Raw genomic sequence first — 25237 nt, 5'->3', positions numbered from 1 at the left:
TTGGTTTGTTTAAATCTTTTCCTCTTGCTATCTTCCAGTTATAATTGAAGTATCACAACTTTCTGTCCCTTCGTCATGTAAGACGATTTGCGAAGAGAAAATCACGATAGTTTTATTATTATTTATTTATCTCTGGTAATGAAACCAATGAGTCATCAAAAGCGCCCTAGGCACTAGCTCACAAGCCTGAAGAAACCTGTAGAGAGCAGACAATGGGAAGAAATCACAGTTTTAGAGGGTGGGAAGAAAACCAGGAGAATATTCTGGGGATAACCCACCGAATCAGGCAGGGACTGAAAACCCAATCCATATTTTGGCCCAGGAGGGATTCGAACAAGGGTCACAGCGGGTGAAGGCGAGTAAAGTATGTCACAACAAAATTGCAAAATTTGTGAAAGCAATTCATGCCCTGTAAAATTGTGGTTGTTGTAAAGTAAATAGTTGATGTCCCTCCACGGCCACCGTACGCAGGAGTCCAAATTTCATACGACACCGTTTCAAGGACGATAGGTCGCATTTAGTGCAGTGATAATTCCTGTTGATAGTGGTTGTATGTGAAAATTGGCTTGCTAAAAAGCAGACTGAAGTTCAGAGACTCAACATGGCTGTTGCTGAGCTGATTGCCGAAAACGCGGGCACATTGTTGCTCTTTCTAGTCACTTTGGTGGTAATTCTTCTGTATCAGAACACACGGAGGCCGACTGGGTTCCCTCCAGGACCCCCTGCACTCCCTATCATCGGAAATGTACTCAGTGAGTTAAGTCGACCACCATAATCATATGTTTAGTCTCATATTTGTTTTTCACAAAGCGCTAGTAGTTAAGATGATATGCTTGATTGATAACGATGTAATCATCATTAACGATCGCTTAATAGCATATCTTTACGGAGTTGCAAAAAGGTTCTCACGAGAACTGTGGGGTGCTGTGGTCCAATGGTTACGGTGTTCGACTCGTGTGCCGTGGTACACGGATTCGAATCCTGGCCGTGGGAACATGGTGCTTGTGCTCTAGGCTTGAGCAAGGCACTTTACCACTATTGCTTCGTCTCCATCTTTCGGTAAAGCCTTAGGTCCCGTGTGTTGTGTAATGCACGTTGAAGAACCCAGTAACACTTGTCTATGTAACGATGTAAGGGGTTCGCCCCGGTGTTTCTGGCAGTGGCCGCAGCACATTGCCACGCCTCCAGTTTAAATTCCCTAGATAAAATATTTCGGAGGACCACCAACTAAGTACCAAGTAAACAAGTAGAACGTTAAGTGAATAATTAACTTAATGAACGTAGGCCTAAATGTCTTAAGCTCGTTCAGGACACTTTCCTTGAAGACGATCAGATCAGATCATACCATGGAGGAATACTCCATGATCATACTTAAGAATATAGACTGTGGCATCACAGATCATAAACAGAACCATCAATGTTTTGATTATAAGCGCACAACCTACAATCATGTTGTAAACTAACCATAAACAGTGGAAAATCATTTACCAAACTATTTCAGATGCGTTCATTTTGATCTTAATAAATTGTGGCAAACTTTGTAAAGAGAACTTTAAAAAAAATTGTACAAACATATAGAGCCTACTTGTACTTGGAATTAGAAAACCTAACAAGTTCGTGCGTGTCGTTCAATATTATGCACATCGCGTGACAAGTTACAAGTTTTAGCACGCAACTTTTCAATGACAAGTAATCACCAATCGAAGGACATTGTGCTAGTTTACGGTCCATTGTAATGGTTGACTGTTGTTCAACACGCGAGGGGTCGTCGCACTCATGCTTTTGTTCGTTAGACACGCAATGATCGTGAGGTAACCTTGATTCAAGACTGGAATTGCTTCCCCCAATTATGCAGCCGGTCCTTTATTTCTGGCAAGCGCGCTCAAGCCACCGACTATTATTTTTTCTGCAACGAGTTATTGTCCATGACCATAATGCACATGCGTCACTTGGTAACGGAATGGTTCTCGAACTACCGTTGAAAAAAATCCCCCAGGGCTATTACTTTTTTGTATTAGGCTAATAAACAAAACAAGTGAAGTACATATTTTTTACAAGTAGAACACAATTTAGGAAAGGAAATTCACAACTATGAAAAACAAAAAGTAATTTCTGGTACTCGGTCGAGGCCAGCAATGTATCTGCAGCATTGCGACTATTGTGACCAGTGACCAAGCGTAGCAGGCCACCATGCTGCCACGATCCCTGACAGAGATTTGTCTGGTTCCCTAGACCTGACAATTATTCCCGACGCTCACGTTTGTAGGTCAGGCAGCCTCCGTGGCCTAAAAATAAACATGACGACTTTGACAGTCCTTTTTCAAAGCTTGGCTTCGTTTCCAATTTCGTTTTATCACTTATAATAATAAAAATAATAATAATAATAGAGAACATTTATATAGCGCCAAAATCCGTCTAAAAAAAGACGCTCAAGGCGCTTTACAAGTTTAAAAAAATAAACTAATTCTATAGCATTTTATATATAAAAAAAAGTAACTGTAACGTTAAAATGTTTGAAAAAGTCGATACAAGGAATAAAAATGTCAAAGATAAAAATAGTAAAATAGAACAACTAGTATCCAAAAAATACACACATTATATACATATACAAATATTATACACATACAAATTACCAACCCATAGAGACATTGACCGAAAGAATTGAAAATATATCAGGACCCCCAATATATATGCACCCCCTTTAAAAACAAAGAAAAATGAAATTTTTAAACTGAAAAACATAAAATTGATATATTGTATAAAATATACAATTTGCCAATAAAAACAACTGGACACATCTAACGAATAAAATTTGCAAAGAAACCACTTGCTTCGTAATATCATACAATTATGATAATACAGTTTTGATATTTCTGTAAGATAACATTGACTAATGTTGATCTGGAATCTTCAAAATTAGGCACCCAAATAGCACTGTTAGCAGGCGGAGCCGAATGAAAACCGAGTTTTGGAAAATCTCGGTAACGGTCGTCAAATTCAAAACTCACCCATACGATCCGAGTATACTTGATGCACAAAATCGTCGTTGAATTTCAAGTTTTCTTATTGAAAGCAATGAATATTAATTATCAAGTCATTTTTAAAAAAAGTTTTTAATAAGCAATTAGCAGTTAATTAAACCTATATTATATACTCGGAAATACTCAGGCGCTATCCGATTGTCGACGAAATAAACTCGGCAAACTTCGGACATTTTCGGAAAAAGGAGGAATTCCTCCCGTTTCAGTCACGTGACGTAAATTGTAATACAATGTATTTTACCGGAGGCTACCTGACCTAAGATTCATTCAGGAATAGTCAGAATCTTTTGGTCTGGGAACCAGACTATGACAAAGATCGGCCATCCATAACGTTATTTCAAAAATATTCATATGTAACTTCAGTCACGTGACATGTTTCACGCATGCGTAAATAACTTCACCAGCATGCAGAAGAAAGATGTTCCAGCCGTCATGGTGGTTTGATGGTATCGAGGGCGCTATTACAAAATTAATTATAAAATTTAGTCTTACATCGATTTGCGTCTTATTAAAGTCTAATTTCCTGTGTCTCCTTTTTTAAAAAGCTTTTAGGTCGTCTGAACCGATCTACCACATCTTCGGGCGTCTAGCGGAGCAGTATGGCCGCATATTTTCCTTGAAACTCGGCAGCTTCTGGGTGATCGTTCTGAACGATATTGAAGACATCCGTGAGGCTCTCATCAAGCAACCAATCGCCTTCGCAGGACGCCCCAATCTCTACACAAGTAATGAAAGAATTAAACAGCTTAACACACGCAATAATATAGGTTTTCTCGGTCAATTTCCTAAATGTTCATTCAGATCTGAAAATCGGTCATTCATTTTCGTCTGAATTTGAGAATCGCGCGCTCTGAACACGCGTTTCATTGTAATGTTTCTCAAAACCGAATGCACGGTCAATGAAAACGATTGAAGTTTCGTTGAATTGAAATGGGATTAAAGACGTGCATTCAAATTCAGACGAAAACGAATGACCGATTTTCATTACCTATTACTAGCCAGTACCTGGTATTACAACTGCGTATACGCGCATAAAGATTTGACGATTTTTCCCTGGATGAGCAATCCAGCCTATTGGGTGCAAAGTCATACATACTAACGAGATGAAGGAAAACTTCTTGCTCTGAAGTTAGCACAGACGTGCGAAACCTTTAGACTGAACTAGTATTTCCATCTTCCTTTTGATTGCATGAACAATGTTCAAGTGCACGTGATAGTTTTGTATGTGCTGTTTTTGTCCTGACCTGAAAATCGTCACATCTACAGATATGCACAACCAACTTGGCTAACCTAATTTTACTTCAATATTTAATGGGTTCTTTCAATATTTACCTTTAGACAAAGATGGGCCCATGGAGTCTGAAATACTGAAATACACCTATCCGTATCCGCGCTGAGTGGAAGTGCACGATAAAGGCGAATGCACTCTGGAGTATATAGCCGCTTCGTGGCTAGTCTGAGTATCAGCCGTTGTCCAACTAAGCGCTCTCCGTATCCAACGTGTATCTGAGCAATGCAAATTTTGTGCGACTCTGCACGCCAACCAATCGTAGTCGACTTTAAAACTTGCGACGTCTCTTCGATCAGAAATGTGGACTAGGCTGTTGATTGGTCAATTTGGCTGGCATGTTTTTGCAATACAACATCGGGTTACGGAAGACGCGGTGAATGGTCAGAATCTTGAGGTCAAGACGCAGTCTTGTTTTGCATAATTCATTGCCGAATTTGCTCGCATATCATAGAAGGTCTATTGCATGGACTACTTCATGGCATCTTGGGCTGAATTAAGCTTTGTTTCTGACTTGCATATCATTCCAACAGCACAAATTGCAACAGAGGGATTTCAAGACATCGCGTTTACTGACTACGGTCCTGATTGGCAACTCCATCGGAAAATCGGCAACGCCGCACTCAGGTTAGAAAACGCACCTGGGGTGTACACATTTTTCCGGGTTTGGGGGCAGTGAACTTAATTGATATATATGTTTTTGTTCAGTTCGATATTTTAAGGGGCACCGGGGAGTGGTAATCTGGTTCCCAGACCAAAAGATTCTGACTAGGAGTAGGTGAATCTTAGGTCAGGCAGCCTCCGTGGCTAAAAATAAACATGACGACATTGATGGCCCTTTTTCAAAGCTCGGCTTCGTTTCCGATTTCGCTTTATCGCTTGTAGCTTGCTTTTAATATTCTGATCAAATTTTTAAATAAATCATTTTGCTTCGTAATATCATACAGTTATGATAATACAGTTTGATGTTTCTGTAAGATAACATTGACTAATAATGATCTGGAATCTTCAAAATTAGGCACCCAAATAGCACTGTTAGCAGGCGGAGCCGAATGAAGACTGAGTTTTGAAAAATCTCGGTAACAGTCGTCAAATTCAAAATTGTACATGACGCAGCAAAAAGTTCGCCCATACGATCCGAGTATATTTGGTGCACAAAATCGTCGTTGAATTTCAAGTTTTCTAAATGAAAGCAATGAATATTAATTATCACCTCATTTAAAATAAAATTAACCAGCAATTAGCAGTTAATTAAACCTATATTATGTACTCGGAAATACTCGGGTGCTATCCGATTGTCGACGAAACGACTTCGGCAAACTTCGGAAATTTTCGGGAAAAGGAGGAATTCCTCCCGTTTTAGTCACGTGACGTAGATTGTAATACAATGTATTACCGGAGGCTACCGGACCTAAGATTCATCAGGAATAGTCAGAATCTTTTGGTCTGGGAACCAGACTACGGGGAGTGGCGGAACGGACATTTGGGAGGGGGGAGCCCGCCCCGCCCCGGCCCCGACCCGAAAGTTACGCCACTGCAGCGATGCTATAGTCGAATTTTTTTTAATGAAAGTGCTAATTAAGAAAATTACATTCAAATATTGCCAATTGTATTTTCAACTATATTTGTGATCATTGGTATAATATGCAGCTTTGTTTCATTTATTCTTCAGACACTTTGCAAGTGGCGATAAGCTTGACAAGCTTGTGCACGGTGTGCTTCCCGGCGTAGCCAAGGTACTAGACCGGTCGGTGGGCAAAGCCTTGGATCTTAAAGACGTCATCGATCGATTCATCTACATCGTGCTGGCCAACATGTGCTATGGAAAGGGGTATTAACAGCACGGCGATCTTGTGTCGTTTTGTTTGTCTGGCTTGGTGCTTTTCTGTCTGTCTGTCTGTCTGTCTCTCTGAAAAAAGGAACCCGAGACCATTTGTACGACCATCATTGCCTCACAAAGCCAGAAGTTAGAAATCCTAACGAAATCATTAAGTTCAACATTTGTTCTTTAACCACTTTCTCCTTTTTGGGGGAAGTTGGAATTTGTGATTCTTTTGGGTCTGCTTTACGTAAGGGGGAGCCAATATGAGAGACTCCCGAAGATCAGTAAAACATACTGTCCGAAACATTGAGTTTCCATTGGTACACGAATTCATTACAAAGAGAGATTTGCTTTCACGTGTCACTGCACGCTTGTACTTAGGCTCTATTTCCTACTTAAAGAAAGGGAATTAGTGGGAATTAATGGTCCCGAGGTGAAGGTCAGTTTCTGCGGAGGGAGGTAGTCAAGCTGACTTACACCAAGGAACCAGTAATTCCAATTATTTGTCAGAAACAAACCATGCCGTATTTTTTTTTACTTCACCTCATAAATACTTAGCAGCTTCACTGCCTATTTAGTAGCCTCACTGCCTTGTCGATAACGTTCTTCGTGGAGTTTGCATCTTTATTCAGCACAAGATTTTCAAGATCTTCGTCAGTCAATGAAATAGTCTGGTGCCAACAATCTTTAATGTTTGTTTACTGCAGTAGTTACAAGGCCAAGGACTACAACAAAAGGCTGGTTCCGTAAAAATTACATGCCACAGACTGCATGTTCTATGAGGCAGGATCCGAGGGAATTTTTGGCGCAACCAAAAAAAATTAAAATACCGCACGGCGATGGATAATCACCGGGATGACGTCACCTGGGCGCGTACTTCCCGGACGCGCGGTGGAATCGGCCAATGACGAGCTCCAATTTGATCATGAATATTTATGAGGTGTAGTAATACTTGCACCCTCCCCCTTTTTTTGTCATACAGTTACGATTTCGACGACCCCCTCCTGACCGAATGGTTTGCACTCAACAAGGAATTGCAGCAAGTCCTTGGGGGCGGGCTTCCCCGCGACTTCATCCACAGTCTCAAGTGCCTGCCTCTGACGTCACGGGAGAAACAACTGAAGGAGTTGGTCGACAAGGGCTTGGAATTCGTCTACAAAGAGTTCAAAGGCCATCGCGACACTTTCGATCCAAGTATGGACATACAGCACCTTAAAATGAGCAAATTAGTAGCCCTTTCAGAGTAATGGTTGACACAATTGGAGGAACTATGTTTTTTGTTTTTACAAACTCAATGTATTTACCAATTACTTATCAAAATGGAAAAACCGCCTCGTATTTTGGGCAATTCCTCATGGTCAAATTTTACGCGAATAATTACGCAATTAAAGTACGTTGATACTCTTTATTAACAGTTATAATCTGTATAATATTGTATGAATCTGCACCTGTTTCCATTAATTTCATGTGTGTGGGTTGGAACATAATAGAAAGTAAGATCCATGCGCCCCTAATTATCTCCCCTGAATTGAACCTATGCCTCAATTTTGACACATTACAATTTCGGTTTGAATTTTGTTTGTATTATCAGCCCTTATCGCAGACATAACATACGGCCTCAAAATTCCTTAGATCTGATTTTTCACAACCGTAGGTTTTTGCTCACAAAAATGTACTTGCGTCCGTTTAAGTGCTAATACAAAGTTGCGTGGAAACACAAAACTCATATTTAAAAAAATAGCCTCCTAAACAACATCAACAGATAGCACGAAATGAGAAACTTCCATTCAATCATATTAGGGTATGGTCTTGCAAGATTGTGTCGATAACGGCCTACATGTACATATATATCTACCTGCCTTGTACGAGTTCAAAATTGGTTCCCTTAATTCCTTTCTTTCTTTTTGTCTGTTACCAAGACAACATTCGAGATTTGTTTGATTCTCTGATCGCCGCCCAGAAAGAGGATGCAGAGGAGACGGGATCGAAGGCCGAGTTTCTGACGGACGTGAGGGTCATTCAAACGGTGAACGATATGTTTGGAGGTAAAGACTAGCCATATGGATGTAAAAACCAGTCGCTTTGGTCACAAAGAAGCGCGAGCGAAATGAGTCATACAGTCATGTTCGTTAATCTAAAGAAGAGTTTGAAGATGACGGATGCAGCGGAGGTTATCACAGATATTGTCAAGTTTCCTTTTTTTGTGCCCAAATGCAGAAGATTTAGGAACTGGCAAACACAACAAAAACATTCAGTAGTCGGATACGTTCCCATTCATGAGTGTGCAATGCGTGCGATGGATTCAATGAACACGATCTAAAATTACCATCTTGTGAATATGGGCCTTAAACGAATGTAAGTCCATGTACTGATAGAATATTGTGTTACTTGTCAGAAATGTGAAATCGGATTGTCCGAAATGTAAACACATGGAGGAAAAGGCTATAAAGTTGAGGTTCAGTGGAAAAAAAAGTATTCAGAGAAGGAGTCATTATAAAACTTATACAGAAAATTTAAACATGAGCAGCATCAAAAATTAAACAATACATCACCAAAAAAATCAGGTCAAATAATGTGTACTGTCTAGTACACTGAAAATTGCCCGGGTTGATTTTACCCAAGTAAGGATGAACACTGCAGCTACGGTCATACAAGAACACATTTAACTTGGTCTGGTATGACTACAACTTTTTCTTGAACCTAACGGAAATTCTAACCCAATCACTTGGTTATATAACAACCCGATTTTGGGTAGTTGCAGGTTTCACCCTTTCTTGGGTAAATTTAATCCATGCAATTTTTTTTTTATGATAAGCATCATCTCGTCTAAAAAAACCTGAAAGTTCATGGACATCCGGACCTGTCAAACGATTTGCCGTGGGTTTGTATCATGGTCTATATTGTGTAATTGTTTTCCCAAACAGCTGGTACTGGTACGACTATTCCCACACTCTACTGGGCCATTGCAATCATGATTGAACATCCTGAAATCCTGGAGCGTGTTACCAAGGAGATAGACGAGGTCATAGGTCAAGACCGCCTGCCGAGTCTTTCAGACCGAGGCTCTATGCCCTACACCGAGGCTACTTTGATGGAGGTCAACCGTTACGGATCGGTGTCGGTCATCGGGTTGCCCAAATCGGTCACCAAAGACACAACCTTTCGTGAGTATTCGTTAAACGGTAATCGATTAATAAAAACAACCAGCGCTGTTGATTTGAAATGCGAATTTCAAATGTCGGATCGCCGAAACCGGTTACTCGATAACTGAAAGGTTCACGTTCGTCCGGAGATCACTAAAATATTGTGTCAAAATCATCCGGGTCAAAGCAAGTCCGTTTTAGTCCCGCGCCCTACATTACGGAAAGGATGTTGAAAAACCCGTTTGTTTACATTTCCAAGTACAGTGTGTGTCAAAAAATGCAAACATCGTATAACGGAATGCCAGACGCACAATGTGTAACCAACATAGATAATATAGGTATGCTTGAAAGATATGACTTTCCACTTTAAAATGAGACATCAAACGTCCAAATCTGAAATATTTTGACAGAGTTACGAGTAATTTTCCGAGAAGGGTCAAATTGATCCTTGGACTAAGATCTCAATTTTAGGCATTGGGACAAAGCTAAAGGTATAGCCTAATTGCCTCTTGGAGGATAGGCCCTATTGCCTGCCCTACAAAAAAAATAATGTCTTTAGCGAGTAAACACAATTCTGAACGATTTATTGATAATCTCTTCATGCTAAAAATGTTCAGCCTGCAACATGTAAATATGTTTTAAAACTGATAAGAAGAATTGTGGTTACTGTCTAAATACATTTTTGTCAACCAGGCAATTATCCACACAGGGAACTTCGTCCCCAGGGTGTCGAGCAGTACGCGCCCACACTACTTGCTCTCTCACCCTGGTATTGGATCATTTGCATGTGCAAGATTTTATGAACACGTATGCAAATGAGGAATAGTCTGGTGCCTGCATGTGCACCCGATACTTGAGGACAAAAAATATATCCCGATTTTACATCCAGCTATAAATACAGGAAAATCCAACATTTTAAAGGTTTGGGTACACTTCAGTCTTCCTTTAATGATCTTTAATAGGGAAGGCGTTTGATGAGCGCCACAAAAAAAATTCAAGACAAAATGGCTCTTTTATATACTCTATCTTTTTGTTCTTTTGGTAGGTGGTTTCACGATTCCTAAGGATACAATGGTTTTGCTCAACTTAAAGGGAGTGCATTTTGACCAGCGTCATTGGGACGAACCGCACCAGTTCAAACCAGGTAAAGGGAACTTCCGAATCTGAATTACTCGCTAGGAGTTGTGCGATAAACATGCCACATAAAATACTTGAGTACGAATAAGCCATTTGCGAGTTATTTGAATAAAATCTGGAATGCTGACTCTAATTCCTTGCACGTTTTAACTTTGCATTCTCCTGACCAAAGAGACCGTTACTATTTTATCACGTGATTCGGGAAAGCCTTATGCAAGCAACCCCAGCTCCGGAATGGTCTGCTGTCTTTGTGCCATTCTCACACATTGTGAACAATGTATTGGTGCTGAGTGTCTCTTACGTAACTATGCAAGAGCTTGCCCCGAATCATGTGATTAGCAACAGTGTCTTTGATCTGGAGAATTCAAAGTTAAAATATGCCAATCCAAGCAAGTCAGCGTACCAGAGGTTTTTTTTTTCAAATGTAATCCCAAAGGGTATAGGTCACTCGCAAATGGCTTATTAGCTGTAAAGTGAACTACACGCAAGGATAACTGTTATACACTCTGTAGTCTGCTATATTAGATTCGAATCTGCCACCCAACCCTTCTGCACATTAAATCACGTCCATTTTTAGTGTCAGGGTCATTTGCATTTATCCCAAAAGTAACCTACTTTTTTATCAGAAAGCTAAATTGGATTACATATCATGCTGGTGTCAAATATCCCATGAAATTATTCCGTCTGGTTTGCTGTCGTTTAGAAGAAAATAATCAAGAAATGTCGGTGATTACCAACTATCAGTCAGTTGACTCATTGTTTGAGATAAAAAAATCAAAAGGTTGTGCCTGCTTTTCCACTATTTTCTCGAATAGTATAACATTCACTGTGCTTTAACTTGCACATGTGACGTTTTGAACATTCTTGTTTGGGTTTTGAGTGGTAGTATTATTGTATTATTGGAAACGAACAAAGTCTTGAAACGCATATGATTACAGAGCGTTTTCTTGACGAGAGCGGGACGCATATGATCAAGCCCCCGGCCAGCTTCGTGCCCTTCAGCATCGGCCGTCGCTCCTGTATCGGAGAGAACTTCGCCAAGGGTGAGATCTTCCTCGTGTTCTGCTGGCTCTTCGGCCGCTACTCCTTCGCCAAGGTGCCCGGCAGGGAGAGCGAGTCGCTCCTGCAACTGAACATGGATCTGGGGTCGTTTGCCAACGAGCCCAAACCGTTCGAAGTTATCGTCTCGAAGAAGTGAGAGAAAACACTTCCAAAATCATCTTTTGCGAAACAATTACATTTTGTCAGTGTCCACCTATTTGGTTGAGTTTCTGACTTGATTTACAGCTAAGTGAAAAAGCTGAGCTCCAAGTAGGTTTAGGATAGTAACGGTGTAATTGAAAGTATTTCTTCATTGAACGCGATCTGTTCTGATTCCGGACTACGAATTTATTGTTCTCTGTTTCGATTTCAATTCAATAGACATTTTAATTCCATACATTGCAGAGAAAATGGACACAGAATAATTAAACAAATGTATGGAGGCCAATTCACAGAAAGCAAAAGCTCGTCACGGAAGGCCTTCATATATTATATAAAAACACTGCATTCAGAAGAATTAAATAAGAACATTAAGCAGTATACTGAAGCGAAAAGTAGTCAATAGTTTGTACAGTCCTAGCGAAGGGTGTTAATCGAGAAAGATGTGCGAGTGTAAGAGTACAGTTTTTTTAAGATCTAGTGCAGTGGTGGAAGTGCCGCTAACGGACGTGAAACAATAGGAAAATGTGAGAGAGAGTAGATTATTAGTACGTTTATACATAAATACTCCAGTTTGAAGATCATTAATGTCACATAGAGAAAGAGTGTTTAATTTAGCAAAGAGAGGTGCGGTGTGATCACGAGGTTGAGAGAGACTGCAAATTCTGATAGCTGGTTTCTGGATGACCGTAAGAGAATTGAGTTTATTGCTGCTACACCGAGCCCAGACTATATTACAGTATTGAGGTAACAAAAGCACGGAGTTTAGAGAGAACTCCTGTGTTACGAGAGATAGTTTTATTGACTGCTTATCGTCAGCGATGACACCGAGAAACTTCGTTGAATGTACTTGATTGATCGAGGTGCCATCAAGACAGAACAGGAGAAGTGTTGAGTTGAATGTTAGTTGATTTAGAGAAGTACATTAATTTACTTTTCTGTTTGGTTTGCATGGAGCCCGTAGCACATTCATTCGTGTCACGTATGAAATCCTCAGAGGGTTACATTAGAAGCTTGCTTTAATTGGCTTTCTGCAAACTTTGAACTTAAATCCGAACAACTACAAATAGCAAAAAGAAAAAAAGAAACAATCAGTCTTTCTTCCTAGATCTGTGTAAATATTATCTATTTACTATAATACTATATTGACATTTAGTGTTTAGGAGAATATAACAGAGCGACGGTTTAATTGGTTCGTATTGGATTTAGGATTATTTTCAAGATGGCGGTCGTTATCGATCTTTTAGCGGGGAGCGCCCCCAAACCATAGACTCGAGCCATCCCTTAGTCACCATTTATCTTTTGGTATAAATTAATCTGTTTGGTTGAAATCGTGGATTTTACATTGCCTTATGCTACTTCTCTTTGCCGATTTAATAAGAACAAGCCCGGCCTTATCACGAACTTTACAAAGTTTACATGATCATTGTACATTTGTTAAAATGGAATTTGTATATATTTATAATTCATTCTGCAGTCAGTCAGAGCAGTCAAGTAATTCTCCCTCCTTTATCTCTTCATTTTTCCAGAATAAACTCACATCTTTAAGAGTTTCAGCCTGTCCTCTTCATCAATTCATTTGACCTCAAAATATCCACGGGTCACATGACGTTTTCACAAAGCTTCTCGAAGTTCCCCAACTTTTCACCTATTATAATTCTCTCCTGTCAAATGTACTGCGAAAAAGTTAAGTCATGAGCGCAAAATCACCGCAAATTATTGCAGTATGCTAAATCGGCATAATACTACTGTGGTGGAGCAATGGCAGCCTGATAGCTACGAGCAAGCTTCGAGATGCAGAAACTCACGCTAGAATTCTTTCCATATGTTTCCAAGTCAGGTATCTAGAGAACAAATAACACTGCATTTCCTTGATAAGGAGGCAGAAGAACAAATATGGCTTGTGAAACTACATGTACACCTATGAAACACATTTAGCTAAAACTGGGTATGTGATGGAGAATAAAAGGGTGCATTTTAAAACAAAGTCACATCAGTGCGCGATTTCTATAAATTTGTTGAACTATGGAATCGTGGTAAGAGCGTTTGTTAGCGTGCGCTTTTCTTCAAAATGGTGTAATGGTTATACATACAACTTTAACCAAATTATTTCCAAAATACTTGCCTATAACATATCTCAATTGCAAGTGAGATTGCATGGTGGAGATACGAATAAATGTAAGGTTTGCGGAAACACCATGGGCGAATAATTTCTCAAACTAAGAGAATGGTTCAGAAAAGATCCAGAGATATAAACTCTAGGTATAACATCTCAATTGCACTTGTTTTGATAACTGCTACATATTTTTGATATTTTCTTTAATTTTGGTTCAGATAATTCTGTCTTACCCTGTACATTGGGTTGCGAACATTGGATGCAGCAATCCTTAATTGCATGCGAAATAGTTGCTCGCAATTACATAGACTTAGTCGGGGCCGTAGGGAGCATTTTCATAACTGTCGATGAATATGATGTTGTGGTTATATGATGTCGACTTTCAGAAAACAATTCTTGGCACTGCATGTGTACCTCTTGAAAATATAGTCGTTTCAAAAGTGTTGACCTTTTTCCAGTGACGACACACAAAAAATCAGAAGACAGATTCTTGGGGCTGTTTTTGCCTGCTTGTTGCCTGTCGGCATGACGTCACGGGTGGCATGTGGCATAGAAATTGGACTAACGACTGGGGCACTCTAAAAAACTGTGGCTATAAGGCCAACAAAAATAATAAGTCGGTCTCTGGTCAGCGCGCGCGTCGATTTTAATCATGCGCGTCGATCTTTTTTTTCCCAAAATGTTCCGCGGTAGCTCCAACAGCGCCCTCTATTTCTGCACCTCTTAATTTGTTTTACCAAAGAGCACCAAGGAATGGGAAATTGCACCAAGGCAAATTATCGAAAGCACCAAGGCAAATTATGGAGGACACCAATGTACATGAGGACACCAAAATGGCAAAATAGTACCCCACCTTGTCTGTACAACCCAAGCTTAAAGAAAACAAAAAAAGAAAAAAAAGAAACCGTGTCGCCGCGTCAATTCCGGAACTTTGGTCTGACCAGAGACCGAATATTTTTTTTTGGCCTTAAACACAATCTTGTTATCACTATATGTACAGGGGAGTATTAACATATTTAGACGCTAAACATGTGTCAATTCCTAATTATCAATGTTCAATTGCCAAACACTACCCATGTTATACCCTAAACATGTTCAGTTTTTAAACATGTGCATATATAGCAAACAAGTGTACTAGCATTACATTCACTGTGTGGACTTCCGAACAAAAGAGGTTTAGGTTTATCAGTGGCAAAATGAAGACCAACATTAAAAGGACTAATAGAAAAAAATTGGGTTGACAGAGTTTCACAGTGCGAGTAAAATGACTTTTTTCACAGGTTTTTCTTAACTACGCGAAAACAAAAGAATGTCCACACTACGTATGTAACGAAAATGTGTATGTTTAGAATAGTGTGGAATTGCTAAACACAGATTTTCTGCAGTGTGATGTCTAACGGAATGGTTTTTACCAACATCGTAATTTTCTCAGTTCCTTTTGGCATTCTTCTCGAAAGCGCCTGTTTGCCAATCCGTAAATGATCGGGTTGACGACGTGGTTGATGTACACACAGTACGAGGCTAAGTTCACCACAAGCCAAGTGGTGGGCGAGATGGCGCTATTAGATCGCTGTAGGTCTGAGAGGCTGAGGATGACCTCCACCCAGTAAGGCAGCCAGGATATCAGGAACACCACGCCGGTTATCAGCAACATCCTGGTGGTTTTCCTCTCGAGCTTGGTGGCTGGTTGCTGCAGAGTGTTTCCCGCCTGTGCGGGTCCACGTGGAGCCTGGGATGCATCTCTGATGTGGGTAGTGGGTTCGTCCGAGGATCCAGGATTGCTTTCTTCTCCTTTGGCTTCTTTGCTTGTAGATGAAGGAGACAACTCAGCTGACGGGGTGCGGTAGGTTTGCATTGCAGTGTGATACTGTTGGCCTCGGATGTGTAGCAGGATACAATCTGTGTTGATTGTTGTGCTGAACTGTCTGGAACACGTCCACTGATGCTGCTTGCAACGCCAACTTTGACGTGCTTGCGTATGGTGGTGTAAACCTTGCCGTAACACACAATCATCAGCCCAATTACAGAGAGATAGGCAAAGATCTGGAACGTCAGTATGATCACTGACGTGAGGCCAGAGGGAAAGAAGACTTCCAGGATGAGTGGCGAATTGACGGTGGCGTCAGTAGCCAAGCAGCACGCCACGGCTATCATCGCCCTCTTACGGCTGAAAAGACGGTGGTGCGGCCGGCAGACGCAGTCGTAGCGATCAAACGCAATGACGCTCGTTAGCAGGGCTGAGGTGCCGACGGCAGTGTACAGGAAATAGTTTGTAAAGCTGTTGTATACCAGCGGTGTCTGCTCGACGAACAGACAGTTGCGGGGGATCCTGAAGATCTGAAATGCGGTGGCCAGGAGATCGGCCCAGGCCAAGCCCATGATGAGAACATGGGTGCTGGTCTTACGCTGCTTGCTCAAATACACCCGCAGGATGAGGCAGTTACCAGGAACCCCCAGCATCATCATCACCAAGTGAAAAACAAGTGCGTAAATACTGGTCGTCAAATCACAAGTACCCATTTCTTTATTAGGTATAATCTGAAGCCTTCAATGTTTTCTTGGTGAAGGAAAATGGTCTGAAATGTTGGTGTGTACACGAGGCGGCGGCTTCTGTCGAATAGTTGGACTCGTCAGGCAGAACCATAAGTGATGAATGCTAGTACTTTCTGGTTATAAATACCATTATCAAATCCCCATATACATTTTGTTGGATTCAACGGGCTTTAAGTCTTAATTGCAATTTTCCTTTCATGAGGTATGGGAAACCACGTGCTCTCCGGTTACAATTTCTTGCTTTTTTGTAACCAAGTATGGAGCTGACCATAAGCGCATGCGTAAGCTTTTTTCCGGAATGGAACAATTCTTTAAAGCCTAAATCTGAAGTTAAAAAAAAATGTCAACGAAAGGAAAAATGAGATTGCCTACATGGATTCGGACCTCAGGGCGTCCAATTATAGCCCCACTCCCTGCCAAAAACACAGCATAAAACACAAGGCCACAGTTTCACTTCGATCTTGTAATAAAGTTATCTAACATCACCTCAGAAATGATTTCACATGTATCGCGCATGCGTATTATGCTAATTACATACTTGGTTGTAAAAGGCAAGTTGGCTTCCATCCCTGGTGCACGTTTAATGCGCACCGTACGCGCACCAGGCAGAGGGATCGAAGCGTTATGCTGTCACAAGGGGGCGGAATACCTTAAAAGGCTGCCGACGCAATCATTGTTTCGCCCTTGTCGAGGTTTTCCGTATTATTGAGAGTGCATTGAATGCATGCATAGAAATGGCCCCGTGTAAAATGTACGTTACCCTGTGGGAATCCCATTGTCACCAACATACTCTTCTGAATGTATTAACTGGATTTTGTGCCATTTTGATGGGAGAATGGCGCCATTGGGACGCTTTACCGTATTAATTGTAGCGTGCTCCAGTTCTCTTGGGCCGTTTAAAAGCTTCATTCGTCCGAATGCATCGTCCCCGAACGTTCAACAAAATGGACAGGAAGTCATCCATATAGGAAGGAAGTCGGAATTCACGTTGAAATCCGAACAATCTTGAGGTGGCCTAAGTGCTTGGCAGTAAACATCTAACAACGGGGTTTTAATTTCAGAGAGAGTTTTAACAAAACCATGTCAAATTAAGACTGGGTCACCCCCTCAAGAGGGAGAATTCTCGAAAGAAACTCAGTTCCTATTTCGATCGTCGTTCCAACCTTCACCTCAGATACAGGTCCATCTATTTTATCCGTTAATAGAAACTCCTTTAAAAGATAGTGTATAAGAATATAGTCGTCTTATGGACTTTAATCAACCACAGGATATTACCCAAGTTGTTTATTACGTGCACATGCATAGTGACGTCCGAGCAGTAGAAGATTACGTTGTGTGTATGAAGAGGGCATCCCCGTTACCGTTCACGATCGCTCTTTAAATATTCTTCTTTTTTTCAATTATGCAAGTAACGAGGCAAGGGTTTGAGAACAAAATCAAGGAACATGGATGACTTTTGCAGAGACTGAGAATTCATGAGCACTGACAATTTTTTTTGCAAGAGTCCCTTTATTTTACCAAATAGCTCAATTTATATCACTCACCGTTCGTTTACGAAAGAGGAAGCATCAAAGGATGAAAAGAAATAAGAAGATAGCCTACGTTCAATTAAAACGAATAATGTCAAGGGTTTTTTGAGTAAGTTTAAAGTTTTTGTATAAAGTCAACGTATACCTGATATAAGAATACATTGCATCGCGAAAGCATATCTGAGGTTTTTGTACCTAAGTTTACAATTATGATGTAGCCTATACATGGCTGAGTATTTTAAACAACAGACTATAAAAGATTAATGAAGTGCTCTTTTTTCATTGCTAAACAAACGTGTGTTCAATCAAAATATGTACTGTATTATAGAACCGTATCTGCACGCTCCAATTATTTAGTTAGTGCCCCATCTGTGGATGGGGCATTGACGGTCCCAATTAAAGTTGGGACACACCACCTAGTCCCAACTATTATAGTTGGCACAGTCCCAGCCGTAGTTGTGACGATGCGGTAGACGGGATGTATCTAATTCTGATGCACGTTCTTGAATGCAAATGTAATGATCGCCCTCAGAATGCTGTCTATCCCAGCTTTCTGAACGGGGACATAAATATAAAAAAATAAGAATAATAAAAATAATAATACTAATAATAAAAGAGCAACTCTTAATGATAGAGATGAAGAATACTGAACCAAACGGCAAATCTAAAGCCTTGCTCTCGGTTAACCACGGTCGATCTGTTTCGAGATACAAACAAGGAAAAACGACGAATACATGTGTCATGACTTCTACCAGGACAATGGAGAGACACTTCGGGCACTAAAACATTTAGACACAAGAAGTTGTTGATATGATTATTATGCATGAAATTAAAACTCGTGAAAAAAAGTGGTTTTCTAACACTGCGCCTACCCATGGGCGTCGCCAGGCAAAACTCTCAAAATTCTTGTACTTTCTCTCGCACATTCTCAATTTATCATTTTATGGAGGGTGGGCAGGGGGACATTTGCCCATCCCAGCTCCATTGACAGTTGTCACCCCTGTGAACTCCCATGTTGCAAAATGTGCCTTAAATTAACAGCAATATGACTTCGCACCTCGTTTTTTTTTCACTCTCTTTTTTTCACCCCCCCCCCCCCGGGCTTTTTGCCCCCCCCCCCCCCCACACCGCCCCTCCCCTACCTCGGGACACCCAAGCACCTACTTGAGAAAAAATGGAAGAAACCTTCGAAAAACCAACAGCGATGGACTTACCATGGTTCAATCCATTCACGTTGGTCATCAGTGTAGCTTGGGTCTGCACTCGCCAGAGTTACATAGCTCGTGTTTCCCACAATCATCGTCAGAAAAGCATAAACCTTCATCTGAAATCAAACCAACATCATGAGTAAACAGGAATACTTGTGTTGTTAAACTGTCGAAGGAAGCTTTAGAGACTGTCCACGTTTACTATCGTGGATGAATAATTATCAGAAAGAATAATTACACATTTCCACCGAGAACAGCTTTCCAAATTTGTGTTTATGAAAAAAAAATCTCGGTTCAAACTCAATTGGTGATTCGTTTTAATCAAATCCATTGAAAGCAGAATTATTTAGAGTTGAGGTCATTAACCGACCCACATGTATTCACAGAATAACGAGGCAATAAGAACACAACATTTTTTTCGTATTTTTTTCCTGAAGACGATCGGAGCATACTGAGCATAGGCGTAGCCGGCGGGGGGGGGGGGGGGATTTACTCCTCCCCAAATATTTTGCAAAGATTGCCCTTTTCCATTCAAATGCCCTTTATTCTCTAGCGCTTACCTCCTTCCCGCACAATATTTGTAAAGAGTGCCTTCTTTTGTTAAAAAGTGTCCTTTTTTAAAAGTGCCCTTTTTTAAAACAATCGCGGCCTTATTTGTGCCAGCGGCCGTTAGGTTTGCCTTTGGGTTTCGCGCATCTATTGCCCTGAAAATCACCATATGTTGTCCATTAGTGTGTTGATCGTCGGTTTTTGATAAATGCTACTAGCCCCCCCCCCCCCCCCCCCCCCCCCCACCCGCTTTTTGATTTTACGGAGGCCAAGTGACCATTTTAGCACGGATGTGCAAGTGCCCTTTTCAAACGAATTTGACCTTGCTACGCCACTGCAGTGAGCGGGACGTCGAGTTTCACAACCAACAAGTACTTTTCATAACCATAAATAATTCTGCTTTCATAACTTCTCAAACCCCATTAGGGCAAACCCAACCTACATTACATTCTTTCCATGCAAAGTTTCAAATCCTACGTACAACACGTCATGTTTTCATTTGTATTTTTGACTCATTAGATTCATTTTTTTGAATTTTCAGGGTTAGCAGGCGCGGATCCAGAGGGGGGGGGTGTCAACCCCCCCCCCCCCCAGCTCTGTCAAAAAAATATTTTTCCATAGAAAATCTCAGACTTTATGACTCGTGACTCGGACTCGGACTCGAGTCCGACTCGAGTCACATTTTTAATGACTCGGACTCGGACTCGAGTCACTTTGACTACGACTCGGACTCGGACTCGGGGCTACGGAGTCGGACTTGGACTCGAACTGACTTGTGACTCGACGGAAATTACCGCACTGCACACGCGAACATACGTAAGTCGATCGTTTTCTTTACTGTACAATACATGTACAGGGCGCTCGATGGGGTGCGTGCGTGGCCGTGACCGTGGCCGTGGCCGGTTACCGATATATTGATTAAAGAAATCAATGTAACGAAACTTGTACCCCGCCGTCCGCACGTAATACTGCATTGGTGCAAGATTGATTGGGTAAGGTACCAGACTTTTCTTGTCAGACGTACTGTCGTTCTCACGTGTATTGCTGTCGCATCGCGATAACGCGATATGAATAGTCTGCTGATATGCCCGTTTCGGTAACGTTACATGCAAGTTGCAACGTAGATCATGATGGCATCCACTCCAAAAATTGTCCATTTCGGGTATCTTAACTTCAAGAGAAATGCCAATGAAAGATCAAGGGCAGAATGCAAGTTCTGCAAGAGGAAAATAGAGGAGAAAACCGGAACTACGTCATACTTCGATCGCCACCTTTTACTATATCAAAGGTGACTCTGAATCTCTGAATTCCCTAAAATGTACGTTTTTCCAATACAATGTTAGAGGTGACTCGTGACTTGGACCCGACCTTTGTGACTCGTGACTCGGACTCGGACTCGACCTGGAGGACTCGGGACTCGGACTTGGACTCGAGAATGTGACTCGGACTCGGACTTGGACTCGATGTTTCGTGACTCGAATACAAGTCTGGTTTCAAAATCTTGGAAAACATGCAAACCCGCCCCTGCTCTGACACCAAAAATACTTTTTGTTAGCAATAATGTCCGCCTTGGACAAAATACTTACAGAGCCAGCTTTCATATGTACATTTTTCCGTGATGTAGTTAATAATCGTCGGATTTGAACATGAAGTATGATACCGTCCCCCCCCCCCCCCCCCCCCCCCCTTTTACGGAGGACAAGTGTCCGGAGAAAAAAAGTGTATTTTTTCAGATTTTTTTGCCGATTAAACCTCCCCCCCCCCGCGAAAATGTCTGGATCCGCCCCTGGTTATTTTGATTGTCTTAAAACGGGCTTAAAACAAAAATAGGACAACCTGGCATGAAGACAAACAAACAATAGGATATGAACATGATTTTAAGTGATAAATGCAGAGGGCGGTCCGCATTTCGTGGACGGAAGCATAAAGTGACCCAAAAAAAAGCTGTGCACAAAAAGAAATTTAATCTATCGATACAAAGAAAAAGCCTTACTGAATGGGAACAACTGCGTGAATAAGAAAGCTTTTGTGTATTAAAATGACATTGACATTTGCGAGAAAAATAACATCATTCCTCGGTATCTGGTACTAAATCCAACTGAAAACGTCCTTCCAAGTCCACCCAATTAAGCTTCAAATATTCACCTTGTCCTGATCCAGCAGTAGCTCTGCATAAACCACCCACACAATCCTTGTATTTTCCGCACGAATTCAAGCCGCCGCAAGATTCAGCTGAAATAAAAACCAACTTGCATGTAAGTGAACCTTACAGAAATATCTGTGAGGATAAAATTACCAATATATATATGTATATAAAAAACTAATTAATGCATTCTTCAAGAGTCATTCACTTACCAACGTTTATCATTGTCTTGATAAAAAAAAAGTCAGTTCAAACTCGAATTGTAATTTTATTCAAATCCATAGAAATATTATTAAGAGTTGTAGCGTATTCAGGTTATCCGTTCTTAAATCATATATTCGTAATTTCGTCTTAGTTTTTTAGTTAATTAGCCTTTACTCCTCACTGTTACTTTTAAACGTGTTAACGGTCATTCCTGCATAACGATTGTAATGCATTATTCATTGCTTTTCCACCTGTTCGTATACACCCACACAATGTGACTGCCATGTGTTGTTTTATACAGAGTAGAATGACCTTCACATTTGGCATTGAAACGTCCTCAGTACAACCAAGTGGTTACTAGATCGTTGTTTTAAGGTGTTATTACTCCTTCATAGCCATTGTTCTGAGAATCAAGGAAAACAACACACGACTATAGGTTTCCCTTTTTAAAGTATTTCTTATGTATAAGAAGTACTGCCCCATGAGCAGTTCCTCGTTCTAATCTTCGATCTTCGTTTCGTTCGATTCAATCAATTTAATCATGTAATTCATTCCACTCATTCAGTCAGTGTACCACATTGTGGACCACAGACGGAGTGAACACCCACAAAGTAATGGACGCACGTTTATTCCAACAATAACAAGGTAATAAGAACAAAACATCTTGTAAGATGAGAACAAAACATCAACATTTCGCATTTTGGAATTTGGACTCATTAGATTCATTTCAATCAGAGTTATCTTGTTGTCTTCCTATTTAAACATGCTTGAACTGTTATTAATGATAGAAGAATGCAAAGAGTCGAGGATGTCATATATATTATCGCGGAACTTTACACGATTTAACTTACTGTGACTTAAACTCCAGGTATATCCAACGAACATCAGGAAAACCAGGCACATGTAAACCTTCATTCTGGTTAATCTGGAAATTGAGGAAGAAAATGAAACAGACAGTAAGAAACATACCATGACATGGTTGTATGACTTGTATCGCCATGTTAGACGTACATCACTGTCTTCGTCACTTTTAACATGAAAGTGTGAATTTCCCGGTTTTTTTCGCAGATTAATTCGGCTGTTGTAATTTCGTACAAGTTATATCGTCAATCATGAACACATTCAATAACCAAGACCTTTTTTTTCTTCCAATGCAGTTGACATTATCAAATCTGGCCACGTTTATACAAAGCTTACATTTGAGCTTAAAACGGACTTAAAAACCAAAAATCAGGAGGCGAAAATGCACTTGTTGCATTCAACTGGATGTGTACTAAACAAAAGCGCCACAACGGCACCAAACACAATTCTTTTAAGTAGCTCGGTTCAAGTCAGGGGAGGGCGGAGAAATCTCTGAACCGAGTGCGAACGGCCTCTTCCACTCTTGAAAAGGGGTTGTGCAAAATCGTGACAAAATAAACATCCCTTTTAAAATTATATTCTTAACATGGTCAGTTCAGTGTCAGTTGGCAGTTTTCCATTACGAGACGGGAGACAATTTTATTTGTAGCACGATCATATGCTTTTATGTGAGCGTTTGAGGGGTAGTTTTATTTTTTAATATCGAGGGGGCACATTTATAACCGCGAGAGGGGCACTTTTTGGGGCCTTGAAAAATCGGGAGGGGGTAATTGCCCTCCCTGCCCCCCCCCCCCCCCGGGTTCCGCTGTCCCTGTCTTTGAGCCAAGCAATGACAAATCAAATCTAGATCCGTGGCATTGGAGACTTGTTTTGGCGCGTTTTCTTGTGCAATATCAAACCTGTGTGCATTTATTGTAACTAGGTACTACGTTAAAATGACACAAAAAGAGGGTGATCTGGCATCTTATTTCAATTGTGCAGTGTGTCTTATTCTATGGAACAGATGGTCGCTAGTGCCGCATGTCGAATCATGTTTCGCTAAAACCGGCCAAGCGATTGGTGCATCATAAATTACAGTCGGTTTTCTGTCTGTTTTCGGCCGATCACTATGGAGAAGTAACGGATAGGTGTCGGCAGAAAGTGTCGTAAAGTGTTAGTGGCGGTGCTACTGTGCCACTTACCTGTCAATCATTTCTTGGAATCACAACTCATTTTATTGGCCATCGCAATAAATTGGCACAACTGGAACATAGGGGAACGGATTTCGAAAATTAAACGATCATCCTTTTTTAAACCTTCAAAGAAAAAAAGCCGGTGTGGGGATAGAATTTTATTCTGCTTTATGTAGCTATGTATTTCTCTTCTTTTACAAAGGCAGTGACTGGTGCAGTGGCGGCGACAGATTCTACAATTTAAGTTGGAGGGCTGAATCATTGAAGTGTCTGCCTGAAATAACATCACACGTTTGTTCACATCTCGAAAATTGTAAATAAAGTTAAATGAAACATCGACACAAAGCTACATTTTCGAGGATAGCATAAACAAATACATTGCATGAGCCCTTTAATTTTGATTGGCGGTACAGTACATGTATATCGTTTATATCAAGCATATTAATTACAGTCGGTTTTCTCTCTGTTTTCGGCCAGATCTCTTCCACAGGTGTTGGCAGAAAATGTATTACATTTCTAAACGGGGTGGCACCACTATCCTGTCAATTATTTTATGCGAATGCCAGCTCATTTTATTGGATATCACAATTTTGCCTTTATCAGAATGAAAGTTCAGTGCAACCAATGGACGTTTCGCTATAAAAAAAAAAAAATTTCTACGTTATCAATTTTTTGCTGCCTGAAAGAAGATTTCACTTCTTTATCCAGACATGGTTCAAAATGGTTTTAAAAAACGACATTGACTAAAAGCTGATTGGGCATTTCGTATGCATACAGATCTTTGTCCTCATTCCTGATTGGTGGTTAAAAAGCGGCCATCTACCACACGCAAAAACTGGACGGTTTTACATAACCGTTGCATCCGAGCGTGTGAATCTTGATGCAGTCCAGAGGCATTTCTGTAAGAGCGACAGATGATTCTAGTGACAGACACCCGTGAAGCTCAAGAAATCAGAGTTCGCCGAGAATTATCAGTTGAAACAAATTACAAGCCAAAGGGGAAGAAAAGGTCATTTGATTGAAAATAAAAGAACAAACGTATATCCCTTAAAAAAAATTAAGACGTTTGAAAAGAATAAAGTAAAACAAGAACACAAGAAGTATACTCAAACATTATTCAAAAACCGAAAACAAATACCAATTAAACAATATTTTAAAACGAACACAATAACTGGTAGATGTAAAAAAAAAAAAACCTAACAATACTAGAAGTATTAAAATTGTTAACATGAGTAATTAAACAGTTCAGTCTTAAAAACAGGAAGCGAACG

The 25237-nt window shown here is 40.6% G+C and overlaps 1 protein-coding gene and 1 long non-coding RNA gene across 3 annotated transcripts; one reads left to right on the top strand and one right to left on the bottom strand.

The window, feature by feature from the left end:
* The first annotated feature begins 482 nt into the window (after positions 1-482).
* On the top strand, positions 483-13671 carry LOC119737062 (steroid 17-alpha-hydroxylase/17,20 lyase-like). Its single transcript, XM_038211135.1, has 9 exons — positions 483-752; positions 3587-3766; positions 4863-4956; positions 6002-6160; positions 7134-7345; positions 8071-8196; positions 9076-9315; positions 10340-10438; positions 11370-13671. Exons 1-9 carry the CDS (start codon positions 602-604, stop codon positions 11627-11629), a joined length of 1521 nt encoding a protein of 506 aa, XP_038067063.1. The 5' UTR covers positions 483-601; the 3' UTR covers positions 11630-13671.
* A 4107-nt stretch (positions 13672-17778) lies between these two features.
* LOC119736988 lies at positions 17779-23230 on the bottom strand. Of its 2 annotated transcripts, none has more exons than XR_005272330.1 (5): positions 23131-23230; positions 22785-22858; positions 21732-21818; positions 19044-19153; positions 17779-18526 (listed from the first exon to the last, which is right to left on the bottom strand). It is a non-coding gene; the product is annotated as an uncharacterized LOC119736988 (long non-coding RNA). The 2 variants fall into 2 exon arrangements; XR_005272331.1 differs by having other exon boundaries at positions 17779-18382.
* Between the last annotated feature and the right edge of the window lie 2007 nt (positions 23231-25237).

This window comes from Patiria miniata, unplaced genomic scaffold (genome assembly GCF_015706575.1).
Source record: "Patiria miniata isolate m_02_andy unplaced genomic scaffold, ASM1570657v1 HiC_scaffold_3, whole genome shotgun sequence".
Classification (NCBI taxonomy): Eukaryota; Metazoa; Echinodermata; class Asteroidea; order Valvatida; family Asterinidae; genus Patiria; species Patiria miniata.
The sequence above is the reverse complement of the archived record's forward strand: the minus strand, read 5'-3'. Positions and strand labels throughout refer to the sequence as shown.